This window comes from Cebus imitator, unplaced genomic scaffold (assembly GCF_001604975.1).
Source record: "Cebus imitator isolate Cc_AM_T3 unplaced genomic scaffold, Cebus_imitator-1.0 Scaffold391, whole genome shotgun sequence".
In the NCBI taxonomy this organism is placed as follows: Eukaryota; Metazoa; Chordata; class Mammalia; order Primates; family Cebidae; genus Cebus; species Cebus imitator.
The window spans coordinates 1,831,848-1,851,158 of record NW_016107706.1 but is presented as its reverse complement, the minus strand read 5'-3'; the positions used below and the strand labels follow the sequence as shown (position 1 = coordinate 1,851,158).

General features: G+C 50.8%; 1 protein-coding gene across 1 annotated transcript in view; it reads left to right on the top strand.

Annotated features, from left to right (window-relative positions):
* The window catches only part of SLC22A14 (solute carrier family 22 member 14), a 14,121-nt gene extending 2,632 nt beyond the window's left edge, over window positions 1-11,489 (top strand). The window contains exons 4-10 of the mRNA XM_017508394.2: window positions 849-1,017; window positions 5,539-5,659; window positions 5,925-6,022; window positions 6,789-7,003; window positions 8,587-8,740; window positions 9,298-9,498; window positions 11,143-11,489. Coding sequence (XP_017363883.1) covers window positions 849-1,017; window positions 5,539-5,659; window positions 5,925-6,022; window positions 6,789-7,003; window positions 8,587-8,740; window positions 9,298-9,498; window positions 11,143-11,314 — 1,130 coding nt within the window. The 3' untranslated portion in view covers window positions 11,315-11,489. The remainder of the gene's footprint in view (window positions 1-848; window positions 1,018-5,538; window positions 5,660-5,924; window positions 6,023-6,788; window positions 7,004-8,586; window positions 8,741-9,297; window positions 9,499-11,142) is intronic.
* Window positions 11,490-19,311: the final 7,822 nt, after the last annotated feature.

The following is a 19,311-nucleotide window of genomic DNA, read 5'->3' as shown; positions in this document are numbered from 1 at the left end:
AGGAAGAAGAAGAAGAAAGAAGAAAGAAGGAGAGGAGGAGGAGGAAGGAGGAGGAGGAAGGGAGGAGGAAGGAGGAGGAGGAGAAGAAAGGGAGGAGGAGGAGGAAGGAGGAGGAGGAGGAAGGAGGAGGAGGAGGAGGAAGGGAGGAGGAAGGAGGAGGAGGAGGAGGAAGGGAGTAGAGGCAGTTGCTAAGCCCTTTGTATGCACTGTGCCGTTTCCTCCTGGCGCGCTCTCTTCAGCAGGCACCATTCTATTACTCCTTCAGCTGAGGAGGACACTTGAGCCTCAGAGAAGTTAGTCACTTGCACAGAGTCACACAGCAACTAAGTGAAGAAGCTGGGACTTCAACCCAGGTCTAAGAGATGCTAAAGCACCCAGGGCAGCCTTATAGCTGCAGCTGCGTAGGTGCTGAGGGTTTCCTGGCAGGAGACCCTCTTCTCATTGGGAGCCCTAAGGTATAGGTAGCCAAAGCACAGATACACTCAGAGCAAAGTCGAGGACAGCGAAGCCTGGCCTGGCCGTGCGTCAGCCTACATGTTGGCGATTGTGTCTTTTCTATGAGAGGCACATGGTCAGACAGGAGTGTGCAGAGGGAGCAGCCAGGTGGAGAGGGATGGAAGCTGTGTATATGATTGGGAGCTCCGGCAAGGGTGTGCCCTGGTGGAACAGAGGCACTCTTCTGGGCTCTGAGGGGCTCTCTCTGGACCCAGTGCACAGACAGGCAGAAGAAGCATTGCCTGATCTCAACTGTCCAGAGCAGGTGGGGACACCCAGGAAGCCTGGATGCAGGGGCAGCTGTGGGGACCCTGAAGTGACCATGGTTTCGTCCTCTTGGCCTCTCTGCACAGCCACTGAGTGGCTCATGGACAAGCACCGGGCCCATGCCATCATCCTGGGGCACTGCTTCTTCGCCGTGGGGACCGTGTTGCTGACGGGGATCGCCTACAGACTTCCCCACTGGCGGCTGCTGTTTCTGGTGGGTGGGGTACCTGCATTCCCCCTCATCTCCTATATCTGGTGAGCAAGCAAGTACAGGGCATTCACAGGGCTGGGTCTGATGGGCTGGGTGTCAATGAGTGTGGAGGGTCCTTGAAGGTGTGGGAATGGGAGGGATTTCCCCTCGGAGAAAGTGCATGTGGATGGGATGAGATAGGAAGGCACCAAGGGCAGAGCCTCTGAACCTCAGCCTTAACCTCCCCCTCCCAGAGAAGACCCTGCAAGAGATGTCAGACAGGTGGTCAGAAAACCAGGAGGAGGAGTGTTGAAGGCCAAGGGTATAGGGACAAGGGAAGGGTCAGAGTTGAAGGCAAGAGGGTTGTGTCTGGGGAAGGGTCTGCCAGCCTTAGTGACCTTCTAGAGGTGGCTTCACTGCAGTGGCAGAGGGTTGAGGAGAGATTAGGAACAGAAGAAAGGAGCCAGGAGAGGACTTTTGTAGAAGGAGGGAGAAAGGGATGATTTCTACAAGTCAGTCTGGGAAAGATATCCAATGTTTTGTGTGTAGGGGAGTCACAGACAGGAACCTGAGAGATTGAAGCTGTGAAAGGGCAACTGACAGGGCGAACCTTGGAGGAATAAGGCGCGACGGCACAGCTCGCTGTGGGCAGGAGAGGGAAAGGGGGCAGGAGAGAAGGCTGAGAGGGAGGTGAGAAGAGCCAAAAGAACTTGCGTGTGAAGGGTTAGGCAGTCCCACATGAAGTAATTATATTTAACCTTGACATTATTACATTTAATCTTGACCTTTCTAGAAGAAGTATGCTACTCCCATGTCATGGGAGTTGGGGAGGAGGGAGAACTGAGGCTTCAGAGGGTGGAAATAACTGGTCCAACATCACACAGCTAAAAAGTGGGGGACCTGGGATTTAAACTCAGGGGCTGTCTCCAAAGCCCCTGCATTCTAACTGCACCATATATAGTAAGGATGATAACAGATGGGGTTAACAGCATGGAGGCTGGGCACAGTGCCTCATGCCTGTAATCCTAAATTTGAGAGGCTAAGGTGGGAGGAGTATTTGAGGCTAAGAGTTTGAGACCAGCCTGGGCAACATGGCAAGACCCCGCCTCGACACAATTTTTTTTTTTTTTTTTTTTGAGACAGAGTTTCGCTCTGTCACCCAGGCTGGGGTGCAGTGGTTCTATCTCAGCTCACTGCAACCTCTGCCTCCCGGGATCAAGAGATTCTCCTGCCTTAACCTCTGTGCAGCCGGGACTACAGGTGTGAGCCACCATGCCCGGCTAATTTTTTTAATTTTTATTTTTAGTAGAGACTGGGTTTTTCTGTGTTAGCCAGGATGGTCTCGGTCTCCTGACCTCGTGATCTGCCTGCCTTGGCCTCCCAAAGTGTTGGATTATGGGCATGAGTCACCATGCTCGACTACACAGCATTTTAAAATTAACCAGGCACGGCGGCACATGCCAGTAGTCCCAGCTACTTGGGAGGCGGAGGTGGAGGATCACTTGAGCCCAGGAGGTCAAGGCTACAGTGAGTTGTGATTGTATTACTGTACTTCAGTCTGGGCAAAAGAGCAAGACCCTGTTTAAAAAAAAAAATTCAGTCCAGTTCAATGAAAAACTTGAATCTTACGTCAGATCCACAGCTTGTCCCTAGCCCCTCGCTCAGGATAGTGGCCAAAGCGGATGAGGTCTGTTCTGACCTAATGTTCTTCCTCCTGTCTCCTTGTTCTGATTTTCCAGGTTCTAGGCATGGGATGGGGACGTCAGACAAAATAGACCAAAGATTGACATGGCAGGGGCTGTTATAATCTCTCAGGGTCCTCTGTAGGGTAGACACTCAAATGCCATCACTCTCGGGTCCATTCGTGGGTCTTCTGAGCACTGGAGTTTCCTAACACTCCCAGCACTCTGTCTGTGGCTTCCCTCAGGTCCTATCCCTGGCAGTTCACCCCACAGCCTCTTTCTGTGGGGGGTCTCCTCAGCCTAGCACATGGGGTCCCTTTAAGACAGCAGGATCCACTTGGCCAAAACACCGCACCCTAGCCTTCACCCTCTCATGGTGATCAGCTCCCACCAACCTCCTGCCCTCATTATACCCAGATGAGAGATGGGCATCATTCTCTGGGTTTGTGTAGGCCCTCAGACTCCAGGTGACACATATTAACTCCTCTATAATCTCTCTTACTGTCTGAAGTACCAGGGCAAGCCCCCATGTTTCTGAATTAGCAAGTTCCAGCCAGAGTGGGACGGCAGGTGTCTCCCTGAACTCCCCTTCACCTAGCTTGAGTAGATGAGAGTTGTGTGGGGAGTGAGGAGGAGAGATTCAGGACCCTGTCACTTCCAGGAACTGGGTTTCCAGCCTCTATTGGCAGGCCCTTAGGAGGGAACGCCAATGTACCAGGGGTCTCAAGGTCCCTCTTTTGACATAGTGTGTCCCGTAGGCCCTGTCACTCTGGGCCTGTGATGGGAGGGGCAGAGCCAATGATCTGTAATGTATCCTTGGGTCATTCTTTTAGTGGCTTCCACTGATCTGTGCTGGCCTCCTTGTCAAACAGCAGCTCGGCCACGCCCTTGGCGTTCTCTCCCAAACACACTTTTTTATGCATGGAAAGTTAATAAACAACGTGGTCAACACAAGCACTTTCCAGATCTTTAATTTCTGCCTCCCTGTTGATTATAAATTCTAATTTGCTTCTCTCTTCTCACATTTTACTGTAAGTAGTCAAGATAAGCCATACCACACCCTCAACACTTTGCTTAAAAGCTTCTTCCACCAAATGTCCTCTTTCATCACTTACAGGTTCCTTCTTTCACAAACACTAGGGCATGAATACAGTTTAGCCAAGTTCTTGGCCATTTTGTAACAGGATTGCCATTTTTCTGAGGTTTTCTTTATACCACTCCTCTTCTGAGCCTTCACTAGAACCACCCTTGTCGTTCACTCATGGCTATGCAGGCTTTTTCTAGCATGCACCTCCAAACTCTTTCAGTTTCTGCCCGTCACCCGGCTCCAAAGCCATTTACACGTTTGTTAGATCAACATTCCACTCTTGGTACTAATTTCTGTCTTAGTCCCCATTTGAGTTGCTATAAGAAAATACCTTAGACTGGGTCATTTATAAACAACAGAAATTTGTTGCTCACAGTTCTGGAGGCTGGGAAGTCCAAGATCAAGGCGCCAGAAGATTTGGTGTCTGATGAGGGCCCTTGCAGACAGTGCCTTCTTGCTGTATCCTTACAGGGCGGAAGGCTACAAACAAGCTCCCTTAAGCCTCTTTCATAAGGTCACTAATCCAGTCCATGAGGGCAGAGCCCTCGTGACCAAACCACCTCCTAAAGATCCCACCTCTTGATGTCATTATATTACGGTGCAGTAGGAATTTTGAGGGACACAAGCATTCAGACGACAGCACTGCTGTCAGAAATGCCATCCACGTTTGGGCTTCAGTGCATTTGTTACGTCTCTCCCGCTGTGTCCTCTCTCCCCTTCTCTGTGTCCTTGAGAGTTGGTAACCTTTTTTTTTTTCCTGCTTTTTCAGTGGGCATGAGGCCAATCCCCCATCTTTTTGAAGTCCCAGTGTAACGGCTTTCTTTAGGAGAGTCCCACAGCCTTAGCGTGGGCAATGATGACTGACTGCTGAACCCTGGTTGAGCGGGAGGAGCAGGGCAGGTATAAGGAACAAAGCTGTTTCTAGTGTCCTGAGTATGTGTTTATGGCAACCAGTCGGAGTCCCGGTCAGGGAGGGTGCTGGTATAAGAAATCAGTAAGCATGGTTTATAAAACAGTCACCCCACCTTAGGGGCCTGAGGCTGTACCAGTCCCCAAGTACACTGCTCTGTCTCTCTGTCCTTGGGCAAGCCTTTACCCCTCGAGGCTGGGAGTAAAATGGGGATAATCATACTAGGTCCAGGTTTGGAAGAGGACTAAACAATGTATATACGAAGGCACTGAGTACCATTCCTCACACATAAGTGCTTTTGAAATCTGTGTGAATTCTGACTGAGAGATGGGGAAAAAACAGGAGTTATTCTGAAGTCAAAGGCAGCAGGGATGTGGCAGGGAGAGAGGTGGCAGAGCAGAGACCTTCACTCACCCTCCATTCACCTGGGCACAGTGCTGGGCACGGGTCAGACCCATGGTCCTGCCCCCTCATACCCCCACAGTTGCTGGGGAGACAGAGGGAACAGGAGAAAGCCCAGCTATGAGCATGGAGGCTCTACTGGAGGCGGTGGGCATGGAGGTGGGAGCCCTCAGTATGCCTCAGCAGACGGGGATGTCTCCCCAGATAGAAAAGGCGAGAACTCTCCGTGATGACGGAGGGCAAATAAAGGAGGCCGTAGACAGGGGCAACCGGTGATCAGGGTGTCACCTAGCAGCAGTGGGGGCCATGTGAGGCTTAGGCAGGGGAAGGGCTGACCACTAGGGAGGAGCAGAGGGCATTTGGAGGTCATTGGTGGCCTTCAAGGCCCTGACATCCAAATCACCTCATGCTGGCGCAGGATGTCCACAGTGGAGGCCAGGAGAGGGCCAGCAGGGGTCTCTGGGCATCATGGAATGATGAGATAAGAGAGGGGCTGGCCACACAGGATTCTCCCGGAGTCCCCACGGTGGCTGATGATGAAAGGGAAGGTGAAGGAGGCCAAGCAGGTGTTGTGCTACGCAGCGAGTGTGAACAAGAAGACCATTCCTGCAAATCTGCTGGACGAGGTGAAGGGCTTCTGGCCAGGGGTGTGGCCGTAGCAGTGGGTGTGGAAGGGCCCCTTTCCTCCCCATCCTTTCAGGTGGGACGTTGGTCCAGAGGGAGCCCCCAACCCACTGCTTAAGGACAATGGTGACAACAAAATTGAATCCTGCCGAGGAAGGCCAGAATCCAGCTGGCACTCTCAGGGGCAGGCAGGCCTGTGGGTGCTGTGGGACTGGGACCAAGCTGGGGCCTCCATCCTGCCTCTGACTGGTCCTGCTTGTTCTGTAGCTGCAGCTGCCCAGAAAGAAGGTGACTAAGGCCTCTGTCCTGGACTTCTGCAAGAATAGACAACTCTGCAAGGTGACGTTGGTGATGGGCTGTGTGTGGTGAGTGTCCAGGGCCCGCTGGCAGGGACTGCGAACAGGCATGCAGGCTGGAAACTCAGGAGAGGGGAGGGGAAGGGTCAGGCTGCAGGGGAGGCAGCCCAAGGACACAGGTCACAGTCTCTGTGCTTATTTCTCTCCTCTGTTCCTACCCTGACCCTCGCTGCTCTGCCTCTGTCTTTATTGCTGCCTCCGTGTGTGTGTGTGTGTGTGTTTGTGTATGTGTGTATGTGTATGTGCGTTTGTATGTGTGTGTGTTTGTGTGTATGTGTGTATATGTATGTGTGTATGTGTGTACGTGTGTGTATGTGTGTATGTGCATGTGTGTGTATATGTGTGCATGTATGTGTGTACATGTGTGTATGTGTATGTGTGTATGTGTTTGTGTATGTGTATATATGTGTGTATGTGTGTACATGTATATGTGTGTTTGTGTGTATCTGTGTGTATGTTTGTGTTTGTGTGTGTGTATATATGTATGTGTGTGTGTTTGTGTGTGTATCTGTGTGTATGCATGTATGTGTGTGTGGATATGTGTGTGTGTATATATGTGTGTATGTGTATATGTATGTGTATATGTGTGTATGTATGTGTATATATGTGTATGTGTGTATATGTGTGCGTGTATGTGTGTACGTGTGTGTATGTATGTGTTTGTGTGTGTATCTGTATGTATATGTGTGTACGTGTGTGTGTTTGTGTGTGCATATGTTTGTGTGTGTGTGTGTGTGTGTGTGTGTGCATGCACATGCCTCCTGGCTTCACCTAGGTTTACCATCAGTTACACCTATTTTGCATTGATCCTGAGAATGAGAGTGCTGGGCGTGAGCCTCTACTTCAGACATGCATTCCCTGGCATCATGGAAGTGCCTGCCCTGCTGTGCTGCCGTTTTCTTCTGCAGCAGATTGGGAGGAAGTGGAGCCTGGCTGTGGCTCTCTTCCAAGCTGTCATCTGGTGCTTGGTTCTCCTTTTCCTCCCTGAAGGTACGGCTCATCCTTCCCCTGTGGGCTGCCCACAGGCTTCCTGCTCCCCAAAACCCCTCCCCAGTGCCGCCCAGACACCCTGGGAGTCAGTCTCCTGCACCCATAGCCTGCCCGCCCTGCAGAGGCCCTGGTACCTCCAATCCCTGGAGCACTACACCTCCTGGGTGGGGTCCCCCACACAGGGCACCCATACTCTCTCAGAGGCCTGAGAGAGAAGGGTGTGCTTTCCAGAGGAGAGTAGGCAGCCTTCTTCCACCAGATTCCAATCTACCTTAGAAGCAGGTCTAATGTGAATACATGTGAATACATGTGAATAAATGGTGGCAAAAATACTCCTTCAACTGCTGCCCCAGGCCCACCTGTCATCTGTAGCCCCTTTGACTGGGAAATGCCTGTTGTTATCTGTAATGTCACCAGGAATAACCTGCCCACTGAAAATGGAGCATATCATTGGGCTCAGCACTCAGGAACAGCTCTTGCATGGAGGCCTCTCCTTTCCAGGGGAGCTCAGTGCCCTGTTCCTGTAGACTCAGCACTAGGAAAGGAGGCAGGAAGGGCTGGTGTTATCTGCAGAATCTCAAAGAGCCCTAAACAATGGATGCACCACGAGTCCTAGAGCTGCAGCCATCCGTGGACTCCCACTTAGATCTGTGGACTCCCACTTAGATCTGTGGACTCCCACTTAGATCCGGGGACGCCCACCTAGAGTGACTGCCTGCGGAGCCCTTCGCAGCTGCAGCAAGGCCAGGGGAGGATAGCTGGGGGCCAGGGCTGGAATCGTGTGTCTGGATTGGGATCCTTCCATTCCCAGATGCTGGCAGCATGGATTGGCTAACACAAAATGCGGAAACAAATTCATTATTAAATGTTTATTGCCTGGTGCTTTTTTTAAAAGCAGGTTTGCACTGAGTCAAGCAGAAATATGTAAACTCGATGTGTGAGAGAAACTAGGAATGGACTCCCGGGTAGATAAAACCAGATCTCTGATTTCATCCCAGAGATAAGAAAAGCCAGGACTGGATGGGATGAGGCTGGGGCAGGGTCCTGCAGAGGCTGACGGGCAGGCGGGCAAGGGCTGAAGGCCCCAGCTTCACCAGGTCTGAGGAATGGGCTTTCCCCAGCTTCCCTTTATTGTGCCTGTCTAGCTGGCCAGAGAATATCCTGGAATGCTTGGGACCCATCCCAACCACTCAGGCTCCAGGAACCAAACACCCCCTTGCTCTGACCACCTTGCAGAGCCCCAGTGGCACAGGCCTGAGCAGGGGTCCCAGCCCACGGGACACAGGCCTGGCACGGAGTGGATCCCCAAGCTGCAGTTGGGTGAGGAGGTGCAATGAAGACAGAGCCCTGGGAGCAGAGACGGGGTTGTTGGGTGTAGCGTGGGAGACAGTGGCCTGAGGCCTCCCCACCCCTGCTGACCAACTCTGCCCTGCAGATGCTCTGCCTTTGGCCTGGTTGGGCCTCTGACAGCCTCCCCTCCTCTGACGGAATGCCTGAGCCTGCTGAGCAGCTGGGGAAGTGGTGGGGAGGCTGTTCAGATGCCAACAGAGGGCTGATAGGTGGGCCCCCTTCACCCGCCCCAGAGGAGGATGGCCTCAGACTCAGGCAGCCACGTTGTCCGGCAGCAGGGCTGAAATCCGTGACAGTCTTGGTGATCACACTGGGAGAGGTCAGCCTGGCTGCGACCGCCACGGTGTTCTTCCTCCACACCGCGGAGCTCGTCCCCACTGTGCTCAGGTATGGGGTCGTGGGCGGGGACTGACAATGACAAGATTAGTGCAGCAACTAAGACGAGCATTCACCTGGTGACAAGCACGGTGCTAAACAGTTTACATAAATTATCTCACGTAACCCCACCAGAAAACCCCCAAATGCCATCGCTAGCAGTATTTCAGACACAAGACTAGGGCAGACAGGGCAAGCGGCAGAGCTGGGATTTGGCCCTGGGAAGCTTGACTCCAGCCCCTGCCTTGCACTCATTGCCTGGAAGGCGTTCAGGCCACTTGGAGGCTCAGATCCTTCCCTGAGGTTGGTGATGGCAGCACGATCTCCCTGCCTGCCTGGCATCACTGCCCGTGCCCTCTCCCTGCACATCCACACGCTGCTGCATGGTTCTGCCTCCCCTCTTCACCCCTATGAAGGAGGCCCAGAAGAAATTACTGCCTACTTGGAATCACACAGTGAGGGCGGGACAGGGTGGAGCCTGGAGGGTGTGGGGTTCCATGCAGCTGCTGGTCCTGCCCAGCCCCTGGACCTGACAGACCCCTCATAGAAGCTCTCACCTCCACTTTCAGGGCAACAGGTCTGGGGCTGGCATCTCTGGCTTCGGCGGCTGGAGCCATCTTTTCCCTGACAACCGTCAGACAGACCCTCTCCCACCTGCCCGTCTTTTTCTGCTGCGTCTCAGCCATTGTGGGCTTTTCCCTCTCCTTCCTGCTGCCGGAAACACAAGATCAGTGCCCCTCTGACAGCCTGGACCACTCCTCACAGATGGGGTAGGTGTGGGAGGCTCCTGGGTTGTGCCAGGCTCTGAACCTGTGGCACGGACAGCATGTGGGGCATTGTCCATCCCCGCCCCTCTGCTGGAGAGCCTGTGACCCGAAGGCTGCCATGTCCGCAGCAGTCTCCCCGCCCCTCTGGCTGCTGCCTCCTATCTGCTCCTACCCACCCTCTGCCAGCTCCCATCCTTCTGGCCCTCCTGACCCGGCCGGGGCCATGTTGTCTCCTTTCCTTGACCCTGACTGCCTGTCTGGATGGGGGCATTGACTTTGGGCATGCCCTCCAGGGCACTCCTCCCAGAGGCTCCCTCTCCTCCCAGGTACAGGAGACTGGCTTGGAACTGACTCTGAGTACATCCCTGTCCTGTCTGAACTCCTAGTTCCTCATCCAAAACCCAGTCTCGATGAAGCACTCTGGCTTCTTGGCCCCAGCAGCCCAGGACCCATTTGGGAACTGGGCTCCACCCAACACTTCCGCGGGCACTTCTGGCCTCTGATCTCCCAAGTGTCCCCTGGAGAAGACTTGTCATGATTGGCAGAACCATCCCTTCCAGGATTTGGGAAAGTGAATATGCTCTCCCTGGACCTGAGGGGACCCGAGCACCAATGAGGAGCAGAGGTTGCCGGAGGCCCTAGGGTGTCCTCTGCTCTGTGCCACAGGAGTCACTGCCTCTGGCCTTCCTCTGCCCTCGTCCCTGCTGTCTTCCTCCTTCCCTCCCTCCCTGCTCTCATTGGAACCACACGTGCCAGGCGCTATGCCAGGGCTTGACTATCAAATGTCAGAGGTCAGTGCTCCCCAGCCACGAGCAAGCCATAGCTTATGGGGAGCCAGACAATGCAAACAGCTGCCGCTGGTGGACTCTGACTGTGAGGGGTACAGGATCTCTGCGAACCTAACGAGGGAAGAACATTAATTTGGAGAATCGGGGAAAATGGCAGTGACATCTGAGTAGGGCTTTGAAGGATGAATAGAAATTTGCCCCACTGTAGAGAGAGGAAGTTCGGCGCCACACAGGGAGAGAGGGCAGTGGTTATGGGCACAGGCTCCGGGGGTTGCAACCTCCTACTATGTGCACGGAGAAGTTACCTCATACCTCTGAGATTCCGTTTCATCATTTGCAAGGTGGAAGGAGAACAGAGTTGTAACCATAGCTAAGCTGCATTGAGCATTTGCATATAGAGCCTGTTGTATACATGCCTTATCTCACTCTGTCCTCAAAACAATCCAATGCCAGGTAGGACCTGTCACTATTCCCGTTTTACAGATGAGAACATTGGGGCACAGAGAGGTAAGGCCATGCGGCCCAGTCGTCCTCTCCTATGGGATTTTGTTTTGAGAGGATTCAACCTACATAAAGCAGCTGACACTGGGTCTGGCATATGGCCAAGTGCTCAGTGAATGCTGGCAGTGAAGATGGTGGAGTGACCCCAAAGCCAGAAAGAGAAGGGTCTCCCGGGGGTTGGGAAACGGAGCAGGCCTGATTCTGGAGGCTCCTGGCAAAGCTCGGCTGGGGACCTGCTGCAGTGAGAACGCCCCACCTCTTGCGCACGCAGGGCTGGGCTGCTGAAGGCATGAGCTGCTGCTTTCCTCAGCTTCCAGAAAGATGTGGCCCAGGACTTAGCCATTGATGGTTCTTTCAGGAATGAGGTTGAGGACATGATGACGGAGGATGCGTCATCTGATGATGTGTCTGAAGAAGCAGCCAAGAACAGCGTTCTCAATGCCCAGATCCTGAAACTGGACCCATACCCTATCTCCAGCACTTCCTTGGGGGGATTCAATGAAGGGGAAGCAGACAGCCGGGCTCCCTGAGGGCCAGGCCCCCAGACCGTCTTGGGTTGGAATGGAGTGGCCAAGCATGGGCTTGTGGATTTCAGGCCACAAATTCCAGGCCCAGTTTAGTCAGGGGGGCAGGGTTAGTCCTGCTCCCGGCCAGCCCTTGACATAAAAAAAAATAAATAAAAAAGGCCCCTCTTCTGCAGGAGCTCTACTGTGATTCATTCCAATAAAGGTACAACGGTCCTGAGATGGCTGGGTCAAAGCTGGCCGTGTCTGGAGAATGCAGAGGCCCTGGCGTGGGGGAGGTGGGTTAGACAGACTCCTTAGTGTCTTTGGCTACTTGCTCTGGGACAGGGAGGAGCTCCCTAGAAGAGGGCAGAGGAGGGAGAAGGGCAAGGTCTATGAGGGCCAGAGGTGAGCAGGACTGTGCCTCCACGCCACCCATCACCGCAGTCCCACAAAACCTCTAGCACAGTGGGTTTCCACGCGAAGCACAGGCTGAGGACAGATTTCAAAGCTCCATTTCACGCATGAGCCGGGGCAGGCATGGGATGTAAACTTCCCCCACTTGTCCCGTTGCGCAGGGCTTTCTCACTGTCTTTCTGCTGATGCTGCAAATAAGCATGGCCTTGGGAATTACCCGAATCAGTCCACGTCCCTGGGGAGGCCTTCCCTGATGGCTCCACCCCAGCTGACCTCTGGCCTCCACTACACTGAGAATAAGCCCCCATACTGCAGCTTACATCCCAACTGCCCTGCAGGGGATTCTGCCCTTCCCCGCTGGCATGGGGGCTCTGCCAGGCAGGGTCCAGGACTCCTCAACCAGACTGTGAAGTCCTTGGGTGAGACCCTCAGCACCTCCTCCTGTCTCCCTGGGAGAGGCGTTGGGGCCTGTCTTACCTCCTTCACTCTTGGCTAGTTTATTGGAAGATCATGGGCTTGCAGAGAATCGCTCTGGTTTGACTCCTCGTAGCCTCTGAGGGAGGAAGCAGATAAGCATGTCAGTTCTCATGGATCTCCCGGGCAGGTTGGAGTCCAGTGAAGCAGGGAGCAGCCTCCAGCGTTCCCAGTGCTCTAGCCCAGCACACTGCTCTGGGCCTGCGCTCCCAAGCTTTGGGATACCAAGAAGCTGGTGCCCACGCCTTTCCCTTTCAGTGTCATTTTTCTGTGCCCACTGTTCTTAACTTGGTTTCCTAGGATTCGGAAACTGGGTTTCTGAAGTGGGGTTTGAAGGTCACATAAAGAGATCTCACAAAGTATCTGCTCATAGGACCACGGATGCTTGAATAGTCTCTGTAGCTTTTTCTGGCGGAGGCCTGCCTGTGAGCTGTGATGCCAACAGATTAGCCACATGTAAACACCACAAGTTACTTTGCCAGGAATCAGCCAATGCGACAGGGAACAGGAGGAAGAGAGGGGTCAGGACAGCAGGCTGATGGGGCAGTGCGGGTGTGCAGGAGCTGGCTGTACAGGCCACGGCTGCCAGCAAGACCAGCTTTCCATTTGTCTTAGGTGGCCAGGGTGTCTCAGTCCCAGATAGGACCTACCTGGTTGCTGACTGAAGCAATGGCTAATATTACTTAGAGTTTGACAGTGTGTACTTTAATAGACCAGACCCATGCTGTCCCACACAGCTGCCACTAACCAGACATAGGTATGGAGGGCTTAAAATGTGGCTAGTTGGATTTGAGATTTGCTGTAACTGTGAAAAAAATCACTGGATTTCAAAGGCTTAGTACAAAATAAAACATAAAATAACTCAGTATTTTTTATAGAGATCACACATAAAAATGGCAGTATTTTGGATATATTGAGAGCATAGAACATTAAAATTAATTGCACCTATTCTTATTTGTTTATTTTAATTTTAATTTAAGTTCTGGGGTATATGTGATGAGCGTGCAGGTTTGTTGCATCGGTATACCTGTGCCATGGTGGTTTGTGGGACCTATCAGCCCATCATCTAGGTTTTAAGCCCTGCATACATTAGGTGTTTGTCCTGATGCTCTCCCTCCTCTTGCCTCCCGCCCCCGACAGGCCCTGGTGTGTGATGTTCCCCTCCCTGTGTCCGTGTGGTCTCATTGTTCAACTCCCACTTCTGAGTGAGAACGTGCGGTGTTTGATTTTCTGTTCCTGTGTTAGTTTGCTGAGGATGATGGTTTCCAGCTTCATCTATGTCTCTGCAAAGGACATGAACTCATTCTTTTTTTGTGGCTGCATAGTATTCCATGGTATATATGAATCGCACCTGTTCTTAAAAATGTTTTGAAATGTGACTACCAAAAATTTTAAAACTATACACGACTTGTGTCTGTGTCTCACATTATAGTTCTGTTACACAGCACTAGACTAGAACATTCCTTTTATTGTGCTCACACATCATGCTTATCACACAGGTATCTTGGTGTAATACCTAAGTGCCAAAATTGTATGAAATTGTATATGGCTAATAAATTCTCTTTCTCACACGTGATATTTTTTTTTTTTTGAGACGGAGTTTTGCTCTTGTTACCCAGGCTGGAGTGCAATGGCGCGATCTCAGCTCACCGCCACCTCCGCCTCCTGGGTTCAGGCAATTCTCCTGCCTCAGCCTCCTGAGTAGCTGGGATTACAGGCATGCACCACCATGCCCAGCTAATTTTTTGTATTTTTAGTAGAGACGGGGTTTCACCATGTTGACCGGGATGGTCTCGATCTCTTGACCTCGTGATCCACCCGCCTCGGCCTCCCAAAGTGCTGGGATTACAGGCTTGAGCCACCGCGCTCGGCCCACACGTGATATTTTTATGATAGACATGTCGGCAGGGGCCTCCCTGTGCAGAGAGAGGTCGATAATCTTGCAGGTTGTGGTGGTATCCACGGATGCCTGTGAATTCTGGAGCTCTTGTTTCCTGGTCACTGACTACTGGCCTTTGTGGACTTCTCATCTGCTTCTCTCAGCTGTTTTTACAGCGGCTCAAGCGTTGGCCTAAACGTGGCAGCAGCCTCTTGTCCTCTTTCATCCTCCACCCTTGACGTGGGATGCTACTCACAATTTTCCAAAGGCTTTGAGCTCCTGTTGAGGGGGTGCACGGGGTGAGTGTGAAGCAGCTTGGTACAGGGCGAGGCCCCCGGGAAAACTCAGCCCCCCATGAATGCAAGCCCCAAGCCCAGAAACAAACCTAAACACTTGTCAATCCTTAAGGCCTTGGAAGAAACAAACACTAAAGCAATCCACAGTAAGGTTGCCAGGGTAACTCAAGACTTACAGGGCTTTCTACGGAAGATGAATCTCAGTGAAAATGAACTTTTAAGTAAAAATTGCTGAGCACATGAAGAAATAAAATGGCATAAAAACGGAAGGAATACACTGGAGTTCATCAGTGAACTAGTGGTGATAGCGTTCTTTCTGAAAAGACTTTGTTTAAAATGTTCAGAGATAAAGTCACATAACTGCTAAGACACAAACTTGGAAAATGACACCCATAAATCCTATAAATGAACACTATAGTGGCTGAATTAAAACCATAATGTAGAAGTAAAATCAGAATAAGATACCACCCAAGAAGGAGTGAATTGCTTGATCCTTTTCTATTATTAAATACAATTTCCCCGTCTCTATTAATGCTTTTTACCATGTTTTATTGCACCTGATAGTTTTACAGTAATCTTTTAAACTTTTTAATTGAAGAATAATATACACATAGGTACATAAATCATTTAATGTGTTTATTTGTTTTTAGAGACAGGGTCTTGCTCTCTTTCTCAAGTCAAAATGCAGTGGTGCAATCATAGCTCACTATATCCTCGATTTCCTGGGCTCAAGTGGTCCTCCTGCCTCAGCGTCCTGAAGTGCTGAGATTACAGGTGTAATAAATAGTGTCTCTTCCTTTCCAGTGTTTGTCTTGTATTTCTCTTCCTTGCCTTGCTGTACTAGCTAGTTCCTCCTGTACAACGTGGAAAAGACGTGGTATGTATAGGCGTTCTTGTCTTGACTCTGATTTTGAGGGAAATCGCTCGCCATTTCAACATTGCATGACGTTTTTGTAAGTTCGTTGTGTTGTATACGGCCATGATCAGATTAAGGAAGTGTTTTACTGTTTCTATATTTCCAGGAGTTTTTCTTCTCCTTTTGATATTAAATTGTATCAAATATTGCCCTTTTGGAAAAGAGCCTCCTCCACCCCAGGGGCGTTCTGGAGTAGCTGGAGACCTGAGGTGCCAGATTATCCGCTCTCCACTTTCCACCCCACCCCTAGTCTGGGACCTGGTACAGCCCCCTGCCCAGCAGATCTGTTCCTCCACCCTGGGCCATGTCTATTCCACAGCTGCAGGCCGGGACTGAAAAGTGGGGCAGAGCCTCAGAGCTGGTGAGGGGACAGGTATCTCTTGTCATCATAAGAACCTCGGCCCCAGAACCACAGGATGCAGGCCTTTCTGCCAAACACATCTTGTACCACCAACGTGGACTCATTGCTCCTATAAGTAGCAGGTTAAGAAGGGCGCTGGGCAGGGGGTCCAGGCTCTGCGGGCAGTGCAGGGGACTCTGGGAGGGTCTGTAACTGGCAGTGAAGAATACCTACAAGGTGATGGAGGTTGGGGGTGCATTGGTAGGCCAGACCTTCAGCAGCCCACTGTTTGGAGAGACCCTGAAGGTCATTGCGTCTTTGGCCAGCTCAGAGAGGAAAGGAGGACAAGCCTGAGCCCAGGTGGCCGCAGGTACCATCGCAGGAAGACTTCACCGACCCCTAGGTTCGCCCGCATCTCAGGTCTGCCCCTCTGGGCTTGCTCAGCACCACAGGGCAGGGCAACCCTGGCATCATATGAGACTGGGGGACTGGCTGCGCTGCAGGAATTCCAAATGGTACCAGCCCTGGGGAGCCGCCTTGCAGGGACGTGATACACGAGCGCCGGTATGATGTAAACATTTGTCTCTTCCAAAACTCATGGTGAAATTTAACCTCCAATGTGGCAGTATTGAGAGCTGGGCCTTTAAGAGACGATTAGGTCATGGAAGCTCTGCCCTCGTGAATAAATTGATCCATTCATGGACTAATGAATTAATGGGTTATTATGGGAGCAGGAATGATGGCTTTATAAGAAGAAGAAGAAGAGAGACCTGGGCTGGAACATTCAGCTCCCTCACCACGCGATGCCCTGTGTCTGCTCAGGCAAAGAGCCCCCACCAGCAAGTGGGCCCTCACCAAATGCAGCTCCTCAGCCTTGGACTGCTCATTCTCCATAACTGTAAGAAACAAATTCCTTTGTAAATAAATTAGCCACTTTCAGGTATTCTGTTATAAGCAACAGAAAATGGATTAAGACACGCCCTTCCTGGGGGATCATCTTCTCTCCTGTTTCTGTGGCCCAGTAGCTTTGGCAACTGTGCAGGTCCCTCAGGTAGACCTCCTGGACTTGTTGATGGTTCACAAAGCAGGTTCCAAAGTCCACCCAGCTGGGAGAGCTGCAGCTCAGGCATGGCCACCATGGCCTGCAGGGACACCACCTCCGGGGGACCAGGCAATCTTGCCAATTCTGGGTGGGCTCTGAGCCAGGGCTTCTGGGACACAGGGATCCCTGCTGACCCCAAGTGGCTGATGCTCCTGAGGGGAGCAGGCGAAGGGCCCAACAGGTGGCAGGGGCTGATGCCACCTTTAAAGGCCAGGGGCTGCTGCTGGGAGTCTGTACAGCTCCAGGGAGAGCGTGAAGGACACGTTCACCTGAGCAGATGCGGACACAGTGTCATCTCTGGCAGCAGAGGGCAGGTGGCTGCTTCCCCAACTGGAGCTCCATCCTCCTTCCCTCCTGGGCCCAGTCCTGCTCAGCCAACAGCCCAGCAGCTCCCCTACCTGGTGCTTGCATTCCACAAGTGCTGCCCAGCACCTACTCTGCCCAGCAGCCTGCTAGTGCCAGGGATGAGCCACACCTGCCTGCAGGGGTCACAGGCTAGAGGATAAGGGACACGAGCAAACCACCCTTTACCCCCTCAAATGCCCAGGGCTGTGGTCGGGCTCAGAGGTCCCTATACTGAGGAGTTGATGACAGGTTTTAAGCAGATGCACATCCAAGTCAGCTTTGCCTTGCACTGGGGTCATTGGCTCTGTGGAGAGGGGGCTACAGAAGCACACATAGGTCTGAGGTTGTCAGAACGGACACTAAGATTGTAACTGAGGCTGGACAGGATGGAGCTTGGACTCCTGGCTCCCACACACAGGCCGGCAGACCTGGCTCAACAGAGTTACCCAAGGCACCTCTTGGAAATTCAGGGTCAAGAGCAAGTCAGTTAGACCCTGTATTAAAACCTTAGATTTGTGCCTCCTGGACCCTTTCAACTAGACTGTGATCGTTTAATAGAAGCTTCTGTAGTGTTGTTCTGTATCAGTGTTGTTTAACACGGTAGCTGCTAGCCATGTGCGGCTATTGAACACTTAAAATGTGGATAATATGACTGAGGAGTTGAATTTTAAAATTTATTTAGATTAAATTGAGTTTAAGTAGCCATGTGTGGCTAGTGGCTGCTGTAATGCAGGGTCCCACCCAGACGCAGTGAATCTGAAACTCTAGGAGTGGGGCTGGAAATTTATATTTTAACAAGATGATCCTGATGATGCTCAAGTTTGAGATTCACTCAATTAGAGTTCAAGAACAAGGAGATAAACACAACGCTTCCACAGATTTGGAGACTTTGAAACATTTGTAAGCAATGCTGGCTCTAAGAGGAAATCACTATAGAAATTAGAAAATATTTAGGATTAATAACAAAATGATTATGTACCAAATTTGTGGATTACAGCTAAAACAATACTAAGAAGGCAAACTTAGTTGTGATTACGTTAACAATAAAAAAAAGGCTAAAAATTAATGAGTGAGGTATTTTAGTTTAAGAAATTAGAATAGCTAAATATGCCCATCAAACATGTAAAGAATGAAATGATAAATGTAAGTGCAGAGATCAGTGAAATAGAAACCAAAAATGTAATATAGGACAGAAAGAAGGCCAAAAGTTAATTACTTGAGAAGATTAATTATATGGACCTGCCAATATTGATTCTCTTTTTAGAAAGAGAGAAGGTACAAATGAATAAATAATATTAGCAATTAAAAGGGAAAGTGATTCCTCAAAGTATCAAACATAATTATTGTGTGGTCCAGCAATTCCACCCCTAGATATATACCCAAGAGAAATAAAGACAGATGTCCATACAGAAACTTGTACCTGAATGTTCATAGCAGCATTATTCACAATAGCAAAAAATTAAAACAATGCAAATGTTCGTCAACTGATGAAGAGACAAGTAAGATGTGCTATATCCATGCAATAGAATATTTTTGGCCAAAAAAGGAAAGACATACTAACACCTGCTGTAATATGAATGAAAGCATTGTGTTAAGTTAAATATATCAGTCACAAAAGACCATATACTGTATGATTCCATTTATTTGAAATGCCCAGAATAGGCAAATCTATAGAGATAGAAAGTAGATTAGCGGTTGCCAGGGACTGGGGTTTGGGAATAATAAGAGTGACACCATGGGGTATGAAGATTCTTTTGGGGATGATGAATATGTTCTAAAGTTGGTTGTGATGATAGTGGTCCAATTCTGTGACTACACCGAAAATAATTGAATTGTATACTCTATAATAGGCTAATTTTGTGGCATGTGACATATGTCAATAAGGATATTAGTTTTGTTGTTTTCTTTTGTTTGGTTTTTGAGACAGGGTCTTGCCCGGAAGTGCACTGGCATGATCATGGCTCACTGTAGCCTCAACCTCCTGTGTTCAAGTGATCCTCCGTCCCTGGCCTCCCAATAGCTGGGACTACAGGGACACACCATCAGACCTAGTTAATTTTTATTTTATTTTATTTTATTTTTTGAGACGAAGTTTCACTCATGTTACCCAGGCTGGAGTGCAATGGCGTGATCTTGGCTCACCGCAACCTCCGCCTCCTGGGTTCAGGCAATTCTCCTGCCCCAGCCTCCTGAGTAGCTGGGATTACAGGCACGCACCACCATGCCCAGCTAATTTTTTGTATTTTTAGTAGAGA